The sequence below is a fragment of the Oscarella lobularis genome, chromosome 7 (genome assembly GCF_947507565.1).
Source record: "Oscarella lobularis chromosome 7, ooOscLobu1.1, whole genome shotgun sequence".
Taxonomy (NCBI): Eukaryota; Metazoa; Porifera; class Homoscleromorpha; order Homosclerophorida; family Oscarellidae; genus Oscarella; species Oscarella lobularis.
In genome coordinates this window covers 3,279,900-3,291,439 of record NC_089181.1, presented here as the reverse complement: position 1 = coordinate 3,291,439, position 11,540 = coordinate 3,279,900, and the positions used below count along the sequence as shown (strand labels likewise).

The following is an 11,540-nucleotide window of genomic DNA, read 5'->3' as shown; positions in this document are numbered from 1 at the left end:
GTTCACTAGGCATGGCAGTTCGTATCGTCTACTGTCTCGCAGTGGTGATCTCTCTCGTCCAAACGTCCACAGCAACTGCATCGACGACGTGCGTTCTCGTTTCCGAGCAATCCTCTCTCTATCCATTCGGAATCGCCGAAGGCGACGAGATACAAACGCCAAACGCCGAACGAGCGTCTATCGCGCTCAAACTCAAAAAAAGGGAATCGTTTCCCTTCTACGCGACCCGTCACAAAACGCTCACGGTAAGCCGGGCGACCGGGGAAAAGCGAGAACAGGATGTGACGCAGCGCCTCTTCGCGTTTCAGGTTCACGGCGACGGTTACGTCGTTCTAAACGGGACCGTTCCGGTCGTTCGAACGGTCGGCTTTCCCCACGACGGCGCGTCGTTCGTCGCCGCCTTCTGGACGGAGCTCGATCTGTCGAAGAACGGTCGCGTATCGGCGCGAATCGATCGGCGTCCCAACGAACTCCTTCGAGCGACGCGCGCCGTTCAACGCGCCTTTTCGTCGTCGCGGAGATCCGGAAAGGGGTTTAATGCGACGTGGATGGCCGTGGCGACGTGGGACAAAGTCGTATCATACAACAAACGAAACGAAAAGGTTTCTTATATGCCCCAAGGGCAAGCAAGCATTTGACACGTGTCTTCTGATATAATTAGGAATGTATTACGTGTCTTCTGATTTAATTAGGAATGTATATTGAATTAGTCAAACTATTTTTAAACCAAAATAATTAATTATTTATTTATTTATTTATTTTCTATTGGTAGGGTTTGACTAGCACGTTTCAGTGTGTAATTGCATCTGATTCCAAGTCTTCATATGTTTTTTTCATTTATCCGCCCAATCGGCTTCACTGGCAGGTGCCAGATGGTCGACGGCGCTTGGGCGGATCCTATCCCCTCTTTCCCTTGGCGGGTGTGAACGATGCAGATGGGATACGGCATCAGAAAGTTCCTGCATCGGGGACGGCACAGGTAAAGAATTTAACTGTCGAGTCAAACGTTGAAATACCGGGCGTCTGGATGTACCGAGTCGACGCAGACAACGTGAGCAAGCCTCAGCTGCGAGGTGAGAAGACTTAGACAGTATTAAGAGTACAAAAGAGCTTCATTGCTATTAGATATTGATGAGTGCGGTTTGAATCCGTGCCTAAACGGAGGCATCTGTTCCTCGAACGGAGTAGGCCACTACTCCTGTCGATGTCCTAAAGGAGTGGAGGGCAAGTGCTGTGAGAAAAGTGAGACGATTTAATTAATGAATATTTATAACTTATTTCCCTTGGGCTCTCGTAAGACGTCGATGAATGCGAATCGAATCCTTGTCAAAACGGAGGGAGCTGCGTTGATGGCGTTGGCGTCTTCAGTTGCGTTTGTGTAGAAGGTTTCGGTGGAAAGCAATGCAAGAAAAGTAGACGTTAATCATTGCAGAGAGATTCTGTCTAATTTTCTTCTCCAGGTTCCTGTGGCAATGGAATTGTGGACGAATGGGAAGAGTGCGACGACGGAAATTCGAGATCTCGAGACGGATGCTCTTCAAACTGCACCGTGGAGAGATTGTGGTCGTGCCAGCAAAGTGACAACGGCAGTGGAACGAGTCTCTGTTCTATGGAAGGACTTGATTTCAGCAAGTCGAATTCTAATAGCAGTGATCGAATTATCGCTTACAATTGGACTCAGTCGCATGTATTCTTGATCGATGCAGCTGATCTAGACACTGGAAACATTTCGGACGAGGTAAGGTGGAGATGATGTGAAAACATAGAGAACCTGATCGAGGTCTTAGGGTTGGGAAACAGTGAGAGTCCAGGCCAACGAATTGAGGAAGGCATGGGTTGAAGAGGTTGAAAAACGAAAAACGTTCTTCTTCTCTACGTAGCATAATATTACAATCTTAGCTGAGGTTTGTCCCTGAAAGAGCTCAAATCTATAAGAGAGTCAAGTTGTCCGAACACGAAGCGCGACGACTTGATCATTCTATTAACCGCGAATACTTGCCCTACAGTAAAAAACAGCCAAAGAGGTAAAAAGAATCCTATTACTGCTAAAGATTTTTTGTATATGGTTTCTTGCAGTGTCAGTTTGATTTTGCATCGCGAAAAGAACAAGGCTACTAGCCTGGAAGCCGTACTAGCATCGGTTGCCTATTATAATGATGCCGACTGGCCTGATCACGACAAACGGTTAGAGAATTTAAGTGCATCGGCTTTAGTATTGAATAACGTTGCTAAAGAATCGTGTCCGTTGTCGTGAAATTGACTAATGGACAGTGGACGCCTTCGTCCAATATTGTTCTCTTTTACGTCGGTGAAAATCTACACGCTCCCCGCGTCGTCATATCAGGTACCTCTCAACGACAATTAATGGATCTTATTGATTCGCGTCTCTAAGGAGGTACGAGTTTAACAGAAGGTTCAAAGGAACCTGTTGCTATTGGAGGCGGCAATCTGACGCTCCGTGACCCCGACTATGAATAGTAACCACGGTTTAAAAAAATGAAAGACAATTCTTTTTTATTTGTTTAGTTATGCCATTCGATGGGCAACCGTGTCAATTACGCGTAAAAAAGATCTACATTTAAAAGAAGTGCTCTCCGTTAATGCCACTTCAGAAGTAGTCAATATCACGGTAATAAGATTTGATTATTATTTTTTTTGTGTGTGTGTGTGTGAAACTGACGACGTTTGCAGTTTGACTCGCAACGTCTCATCCTCTTCTTGAACGGATCGTCCACGGTCGAACACTATGAAAACCTTCTTCGCAACGTTCTCTATTTTAGCGGGTAAATAACCGGCACCGTCAACGTTGAGGTATTACATACGAGCGTCTTCGAAGAGCTGACGAGTTTTCAGGGGCTCTGCCTCGACCCGTTCTCTTCCGCGTATTTGACGGAAGTTTCATCGGCAAAACGTTAACAACGTAAGTGGCAGTATGTAGAAGCTTGACTTAGTTAGCTGTTCTCTCCCTCTGTATGCAGTGTGACATTAGTCAACGTCAATAATCCACCAAGGCTACAGTTTTCGGAAGAGTGTGATAGCATAGTCATCGCCTACCTCGAGGCAAGTCCACCTGTCTTCTTATCAAATCGCGTTGAGTCGTCTGATCCTGATGGAGACGTTCTCAGACAGTAAGCCACCAACTGATGATCAGGGGTGGAAATCATTTTCTCTCTATATAGAGCAAAGGTTGTTATTGAAGGACCGCAGTATGGTGACTTAGCAAGTGTTAACGAAACGTTAACCGGTGAACGCGGACTTTCCGTTAGTCGTCCAAACTTGTGGGAATTGGTACGCATTCAAATTGGTTGTTCAATTTTTTGCTTATGTGCTACTATAGGTGATCACAGGCGCGGCTAATACAACTGTCTACGACGATGTACTGTCGTCCGTTTCGTTTTCAAATCCATTTTCAAACGTGACCGTCGTTCAAAAGTGAGTTGAGTTAAGTCGTCGCTTTTTTGCTTCAAATCAATAATAATATTAATTAAGGCGACTCGTTCTAACGGTGGCTGATAATTCTTCTTCTGAAAGCAATCCAGTTCACGTCCACGTGAGGTCTTCAGCACCTCTTCTTCAGACTCTATAAAGACCTTGTTTAGATTTTACTACGTACAATTAACGATCCGCCCGTCATGAATTTTGGCCGTTCCCTTCGAGGCGGCGACTCCCTAGCGAAACTATTCGACAGTCGCAGTCGCACGATATCGGCCAATCGTCACATGAAACCGACCTATTTGTTTCCTTCCACGCTCGTCTTTTCCGATATTGACAGTCGAATGGCACTCAACGTGCAACTTCGACTCGACCGCGCAGTAGATGGCCTAGCTGAAGAACTTTCCGTTGACATCGATCTACTGACCGAATTCGATTTGGATCAGAATCACGCGTGGATTAACGACACGACGTATGAACTAACAATTAGTGGTCAGAACTTCTACGAAGTTTTTACAGAGGTACACTGCATACGAGTTATTGGCAAAATCTATTAAATTTTTATTCAGGTTCTTCTAACTGCTCAGTACATTCACAACGGAGGCAATCGTTCTCCCGGTCGTCGCACCGTCACCGTTATTGGAACGGACAGCGCCAAGTCGGCGAGCTTGCCGGTGATCGTGCACGTGGACGTTCAATCGCCTAGGAGTCCGCCGCAGTTGAATTTCGGCTCGGGATTCGGCGTCGATGAAAACGTCTTCATTGATTTGAATGACGAGCATGCTCGCGTCGTCAAACTGGTGCAAAATCCGGACAGGTTTGAAGTCGTGGACCCGGACTCGAGCACGCTTACCAGTGTGATTGTCGAGCTGAAATCGTAATGCGCCATATCGCAGACACGCGTTTTGCTATGTATTATCTTTTTTCAGAGAAAGAAATGATGACGACGAATTTGTCTTTTTATTTAGTCATTTACCACCAAGTCTTACGGTTGGATGGGAATTAGATCACGAGAGTCTAATGGATCATTTTCGTTTGGTCTAGTTGTCTTGTGCTCCAGATGGGAAAAGTTTAAAGATCGACGGTCCAGCTGATATTTCTGTATTGTCTGTATAAAGATCAATCTTTCTCATGACCTACATTGATGTGTTAGGATTTTGTTATCGCACTACGAGAGATTTACTACGCTCATACCGGAGACGACATACCGAAATTCCGTCGACAGGTAAAACCGGCTAGACAGATACGAACAAAACTCTTCTAACGAGAATCCTAGATTGAATTAATTTTGACCGACGAGGGCGGCGATGTTGAAGATCCCTCAGCAACTTCTCGATTTATTATAACAATTCGAGCAAAAGAGTGCCCGTGCTCTTCAAATTCCAAAAGCCAATACTGCGAAAAGGAAAATAGCAGCTCAAACGTCGACGAGGCCAAAGACGAAGACGGTGGAACGGTCGTGATAACGAGAGTAAGACAGCCGTTAAATGACTCGTCGTTGCACATATGTGCACGTAGGCTCCTGACGTCAATCGCGTCCAAGTGTTTGGATCAGCGTTCAGCATCTTGACGTCATCTCGACGCAGTTCTTACGTGAGCATTGAATTCTCTCAAGAGGTCAATCGACCGCCTGTTGGAAGGCGAGCCGACCTGCGTCGTCTTCTCAAACTCACGCCAACGTCACTGACCAACGCCAAGCAAGTGGCAATGTGGACAAACGCTCAAGCCTTAGTCATCGTATTTCCTACAATTGATGTCAGCGTGAACAGGAAAGAGATATCAGTTCGATTTCTCGTCTCCGAAGGTACAATGAGCACTAATATTATATATTTTATATGTATGCATATGTTGCAGATGACGCATGCGGAACGTCTTCCGCTTGTCGCTATTCAGTTTGTCACGCCCATCGGGCTTCGTGTCCTGTGAGCGGTGCTTATCGAGTGGGCGTGTACGGAAGACTTGACAATCAGCTCGAAGCGACCCCAATCAGCTTGTATTGGTTAACGATCGTACTCATGAATACTTGTCTATTGGTTGTGACTGTCTACTTGGTTGTTGCCGTCGGATGGGTGCGTCCGAGGCGCGACGGAATAAAATAGGGTTTTCTATTCGCGCGTCATTTGCATCGCGCTGCGCACGCGTGAAGTTGCCATGTCGAAGTGAACAACAAAGACGCGTATCGCTTCGAAAAAGGAACGAGAGCTGTGTACACGAGGTAAAAATGTTCTAGAATCGACCCGAAGAGAGAAAGACACTAATCGATATTGTTTTAGAAGGCGGCGATCCTAATTAGCTCCTTTTTCCTCGTTTGCGTTCGTTCGAGGCGTGGAACTCTTCGTCTGCTCGGACGCTACTTCGCTAAAAAGGCTTTTTCGCCGATAATGTCGTTCCTAATCGAAGAACCGGGCGGCGGCGACGTCTTCACTAATCCGCCGAAGCCGCCTCGCCTCGTCGTCAGTCTCGAGGCGGGAAAGACGCGTCTCAAGACCGAAATCAAGGTAGGTGGCACACCGTTTCTGTTTCACCGACCGCGAACCGGGCACTTTCCCCAGCCCAATTCGCCATTGGCTAAATACTTTGCCGCTCAATCGCAATCAACCAGTCCCGGATTGAGCACGATGCTGACTGAAATCATCGCCCGGTGCGCCGATTCGGATCGCAGCGACTCGGGCGTCAGCGTCACGGCGCCGGAAGCGTCGTCAACCTTTCCCCCGCATCCTATCCAATACGAAAATTGGCGCCAGCATCCCTATTCGTCCTATTCTCCCGTAGCAGTCGATAATAGAACGCGTTCGCGACCTCACTTTCTCGCGCGACGCTGGGGAGCGACGAACGAGGAATATAAAGATGCCGATGCCGATGCCGATGCTAGTTCCACTTCCGCTTTCGTTTCGGACGAGGAGGAGGAGGAGGAAAACGCTTCTTCTCCTCCTCCTCTACCCGATTCGTCGCTTTCTCCTTCTCCGCCGCCTTTTCGTCGCTATGGAATCATCGCCGCTCCCGGCGATACCGATTTGTTGCAGTGGATCGACGTCGATAATGAGCATCATGATTATGATCAATTTTCGCGCGATTCCGCCGCGCTTCGCTCGCGATCTCTATCGCGATCTCATCGACTTAGTCAGGGAAGTGCGAGTCAATTGGACATGATCAAGGAAGAGGAGGAGGAGAAAGCGGCGGCGAATGAAAATCACATGGTATCGCAGAGTTATCACGTGGACGAGCGAAAAGGAAAAGGAGAATCGAACGTTGGACTTGTTAGCAAGAGTACAAGTTGCATTGGAAATGAAATCAATAGGAGTCGAAGACGAGAGTCCGATGGCTCTACGCCATCCCTTTTGGAGAGCGAGGGTCCACTAGAGACGGAGGGAGAGGAGGAGGAGGAGAAGGATGGAAGAGCGATGACGGAAGCTGAGCAAACACAACTTTCGTCTAATACTAATGAAAGTCTATTGAAGGTGTGACGTCTGATGTGGGGGGTTTTATCTGGGTAGCCTATGTCTGATTTCTAGCTGAGGAGTAGAGCGGAGGAATTCGAGAAACAAAGAGCCGATATCGAGAGAGAAATCGAAGAGAGAAAGCGACAATTTGAAGAGGAGAAGCTCGCGCATAGACAAAAGGTTGGAAAAGATTTTTTAAAAATATAGATATTTGTAGTAGAAGGTATCTCAGGCTGAGGAATTGGAAGCAAAGATATCGGCTGATAGGGAGTCGCTACAGAAACGAATCGACGATATGCGTTCCGAAGATGGACAGCTAAGAAAATCATTCGAAAAGGAAAAATCTCTTTGGGAGGAAAAAATGCTTGATCTTGACACGGCGGAATACAATAGCATAGCAGTAAGAACCTCAGTTCCTCTTATTAAATAGATAGATAGTCCCGGGGTTAGACAATGCTGGAGGAGGAAAAAAATGAGCTGAGCAAACTATCAGTTGCATTGGAAGGAAAACAGCAGGACGTACGTACTAAATACTTAATGCAAAGAAGTCAAGAAGATGTAGTCACATATAGGTGGCAAGCATAACGGACTCCGTACGACAACGCGAGGACAGCTGTACGCGATTAAGAGAAAGATTGACCTTACTCGAACAAGTAAATAGAAAAAAAACATAGCGTATGTACGACTCTTCATCTCGCTTCTCTCGCCCTGCAGACAGTCGACGGCGACGAAGCCCATTATAAGGAACGACGATTGTCAACGGCAGCTGAGATTGACAGACAGAAAACGTTGTTAGTTCAAAGGTTTGCCTCTTTGGTCAACGTGAGTTCTTTTCGCGTGGAGCCTCTGTTTCTTTTCAGACTGCAGTTGCCTCTCAATAACGCGAGAAAGGAGAGGAGCAGGTTGAGAAAGCGCTATAAGGCGACGGTGGCGGATAATGCGGAAAAAGCGAGACAACTCGAATCCTTGCGACCCGACGTAAGTATTAGAATTTCTCGTGTTTTTTTTAATTAATTAAAAAATTCCTTGCTGCAGTACGAAGAATTGGCGAGTGAGAACGCTCGATTGGAAGGCCAAATTCGCTCTCTTCAATCCCAACTCAAATTGACTCTCGTCGAATTGCATCGTAGCGAAGAGAAGAATCCTCGCCTTTTCAAAGTCGGCGAAAGGGTGACAAGTAAGGGAATCATAAGACAACCACTTCCACAAACGAACCGACTCGCAGCCACCGGACTCGTATACGACCTAACGAAGGAAGTAACCTAATGCACATGCAAATTTTGTATACTTTTTCTATGGAATCCGAGTAATGCGTAGGATGCATTTGATATCAAGTGCATCTCTATAGGTTCTTTCTTCCTTTCTTCGTCGGAGTTCTACTAATGCCGCATCTGGCCGCATTCAAGCGTTCGTGGTCCGTCGGATCGGACGATAGTGCGATTATCGCCGCCTGTTTTCTCGCCGTGCGCGTCGCCTGGTAAGATCGCTCGCGGAGGAAATGCTAATTCGGGTCCGCTGCTCTGCGCGTGAGCGAGGGGGGGAAGAGACACGAGACACGTACAGCGTCTCGGCTTGTTCAGCGCTTTGGAGCGGAGAGCGTTGCACAGCACATACATGGAGACGTTCCAGACAGTCTTCCCTCTGGGCATGGGACAGATGTCTCTGTCCGCTTCCGGTTTGCGTAGACGAGTGGTAACGCCTGCGTTGCTATTTTAGGCTATGCATCTTCTCCGCAATTGTCGGCGTCGTTGACATTCAAAGGAACTTGCACGTGCACGAAGACGGAACGTACACGTGCCAGCAGGTCGGTCTTCTGCAAGCGTACATATCCGTGGAAATCGTTATCGTGCTCTTCACCGTCTTCGTCCTCATCGCGATACTGGTGCTAAGCTTTCGCGGCAGCATGATTCAAATCGACAAGCGACGACACGTCGTTCCGCTCTGGGTCGTAAACATGATTCTCATGGGTCTCGATTTCATATGGGTCATTCTGGGTTCCGTGTGGACATTTGGCTACGGATTGCAGCCCGAGTGTCGAGAGCCCCAGTCGCACAAACTCCTCATATCGCTTCTCATAACCGCCGTTGTTGGCCAGTGGTTCATGCTATTCGTTCTTCTCACCTTGCTCTACTGTATCTATACTCGCGTTGGAAACGTGTACGAACTTTCTGCGAAAGGACCCAAGGTGCATCGTCGCGCGTCTCGACGCATGTCGATCTATCGGCAGGCGAGCGAAATACAAAAGCGAGTCTGGGAACAACGTTGTCAGTTTCTCAGCTGTCGTTGCTTTAGCTGCTCAAAGAAGAATTCGTTGGAGAACAATTTTGCTTTCACGGAAATCAGCCAGCTCTTAGTGAGATATTTCGGCGACTTTGATCTGGTGCCAACCGACATAGCAGCGGGACTAATACTCCTGAGACGCATGTACGAAGCCAAAAAGAAAAAGGCGAAATCACCAAGTGGTCTCACAGCGGTAATACATAGTTATCTTAACATGCGGCGGTTAATTAATCATTGGACGTTTTCTCTCTTTAGAATGCTCTTGGTTGTAGTCTCGGAAGCATGCCTATTCCTCTGCAGGAAACGGCGGAAAATGACGTGGTAGCTCTGCAGGATTTGAAGTACTATTCCAAGTACATGGCCGCCGCCTACGGCTGGTCCATGTTTCGACAGATGAACACCACGTGCAGTTGGCCGTGCAAGGCAGTTGCCAATATGAATTGTGGGCCTAGGTAATGAGATAAGTCATACTGTACTGTATATTGTCTTTAGCAACACATATATTATTCTTAGTTGTTGTGGCGGTTCTGGTTATGAGTGGAACCTTCAGGACACGTGCTGTCAATGTAATCTAGCGGCCGTGACGGAGATCGTAGATGAGGACGACGGCGCTGAAGTTCTTTATTCGAACTGGCACGCTCAGGTTTGTTTATTCTCACACGGGTTTTTTTTAATGATTTTTGGTTGTCTAGGTTTTTCAGACGCCTTTTTACGTGGCAGCTGATCACGGAAGACGCAAAATAATCATCGCTGTGAGAGGAACTCGATCTTTTACGGTACGAAAAACGCCAAGTTCTCTATAGCATAATCTAATGCTTGATATATATTTATCTGAAGGATGCGTTAACGGATCTCTGCGCCGATTTTATAAGAATCAACGTCGACGGAGTAGGCGTTGCAAAAGTTCACAAAGTAAGAGCAGCCGTTCTCTGTCTCAGACACAATTTGCGCATGGGCTCTCTAGGGAATGTATCAAGCTGCATCTTACGTGAGACTAGCAATGGCATCTAACAATGTATTAGAGACTGCCAAAGAAAAGTATCCGGTAACCTGTTCGATCGACTGACTGGCTACCCCGATGAATGTTAGATAAATTATTAGGGTTATCAATTTGTGACTGTTGGTCACTCGCTTGGTGCCGGCGTTGCTTCTTTATTGGCTTTGCAGTTCAGAGAAACGCATCCTAATACGAAGTGTTATGCCTATTGTCCACCTGGAGCGTTGATGAAGTAGGTCTTCCGTCGTGTCTCTTTGTTACCCAAACAGAAAGCAATTAATTAACATTGTTTAGCTATGAACTCGCTACTTTTTCGAGAAAGTTTGTCTTGACGTGTTTAGTTGGTCTAGACGTTGTGCCAAGGTGCGTCCGCGCCTCACTCCACACAACCGTGTATCTATAATAGGGATTTAGACTAAGTTTTGCCACGATGGAAGATCTGAAAGAGGATGTCGTGAGAATGGTTGCAGCCAGTAGAACGCCAAAGGTACATACATACTATACAGTAGTGATGTTTGATAGCTAAATGTATTTTTAGTGGTCAATCATCTGTCGATCTTGCCCCGGCGCTTGCTGTGGTATTTACTACGCCTGCGGATGTCATTTCTGTTGTCCTGGCGACGAAGTAGTCAGCGACGAGATTTTCTATTCGGATCAAACGGAAGAGAATATTGTCAACCTTAGATCTGATTTCTATCATTTGCAGAGACAGAACGATAAAGGAAGTGCAGGAGGCGAGAGGATGTATTTGCCGGGAAGAATAGTTCACTTCCTCCACGTCATCTCGGAACCAGGAAGGTAGTGGTCCCCACGTGGAATATATTGGTCCTAATTAATTATTTATTAGTCGTGGTTTCCGAGCCGTTTGGGCGCAAACTGGCGACTTTCAGAAAGTCGTCATATCTCCAAAGATGGTCAGCGATCATTTGGTGCACAACGTCATGAACGCCATCGATTCCGTTGTTCACGATTTCGAACAGCAAAAAACCGAGACAGACGGAAGCAGCAGAACCGGAACGAGACGAAAATCGTTTCGTTTCCGTAAAATATCGAGTATCGAAGCCGGATACGACACCGAAATTCGATCGCCGATTAAACCGATCCAGAGCGGATCATTTTCCTCCACGGCGACAGCGACGACGATTATTACTGACGACGCCGACGCCGACGCTCGCACTATCCCCGGTAGCTTAGAATCAAGGCGGCTAACTCTGAGGCGCGAAAGCGCGATTTAGGGGTCTCCATTTTTAGAGTCACTTAGTTTATTCTCTAATTTCCATTTCCTGTTGATAAACGGATTACGTCGAGGTGTTTGAAATCGAGGCTATCGTCGTATCCGATAGTATTGACGTTGCGACTCCATTCGTTTGGTGCTGCTCGACGAGTAATGC

General features: G+C 47.0%; 3 protein-coding genes across 4 annotated transcripts; all 3 read left to right on the top strand.

Moving 5' to 3' along the window:
• Position 1: 1 nt before the first annotated feature.
• On the top strand, positions 2-5,546 carry LOC136189691 (uncharacterized). The gene is made up of 26 exons (XM_065977720.1): positions 2-245; positions 309-602; positions 773-1,073; positions 1,126-1,242; positions 1,299-1,412; positions 1,461-1,738; positions 1,788-1,844; positions 1,900-2,024; positions 2,077-2,184; positions 2,235-2,344; positions 2,393-2,477; positions 2,527-2,629; positions 2,692-2,783; positions 2,837-2,920; positions 2,979-3,128; positions 3,180-3,288; positions 3,338-3,432; positions 3,490-3,550; positions 3,600-3,953; positions 4,002-4,309; positions 4,362-4,422; positions 4,477-4,533; positions 4,586-4,657; positions 4,709-4,903; positions 4,951-5,236; positions 5,287-5,546. The coding sequence occupies exons 1-26, from the start codon at positions 12-14 to the stop codon at positions 5,529-5,531; spliced, it is 4,095 nt and encodes a 1,364-aa protein (XP_065833792.1). The 5' UTR covers positions 2-11; the 3' UTR covers positions 5,532-5,546.
• Positions 5,547-5,573: 27 nt separating this feature from the next.
• Positions 5,574-8,219, top strand: LOC136189693 (paramyosin-like). 2 transcript variants are annotated; one of them, XM_065977722.1, is made up of 10 exons: positions 5,574-5,647; positions 5,706-5,930; positions 5,985-6,890; positions 6,945-7,052; positions 7,105-7,272; positions 7,323-7,391; positions 7,445-7,525; positions 7,587-7,675; positions 7,733-7,850; positions 7,908-8,219. In XM_065977722.1, exons 2-10 carry the CDS (start codon positions 5,814-5,816, stop codon positions 8,136-8,138), a joined length of 1,887 nt encoding a protein of 628 aa, XP_065833794.1. In that variant the 5' UTR covers positions 5,574-5,647; positions 5,706-5,813; the 3' UTR covers positions 8,139-8,219. The 2 variants fall into 2 exon arrangements, with proteins under 2 accessions (XP_065833794.1, XP_065833795.1); XM_065977723.1 differs by having other exon boundaries at positions 5,588-5,647; positions 5,709-5,930.
• Positions 8,210-11,467, top strand: LOC136189692 (diacylglycerol lipase-beta-like). The gene is made up of 12 exons (XM_065977721.1): positions 8,210-8,349; positions 8,589-9,345; positions 9,408-9,604; positions 9,666-9,795; positions 9,845-9,928; positions 9,990-10,064; positions 10,117-10,197; positions 10,254-10,381; positions 10,444-10,512; positions 10,564-10,636; positions 10,688-10,947; positions 10,997-11,467. Exons 1-12 carry the CDS (start codon positions 8,255-8,257, stop codon positions 11,382-11,384), a joined length of 2,337 nt encoding a protein of 778 aa, XP_065833793.1. The 5' UTR covers positions 8,210-8,254; the 3' UTR covers positions 11,385-11,467.
• Positions 11,468-11,540: the final 73 nt, after the last annotated feature.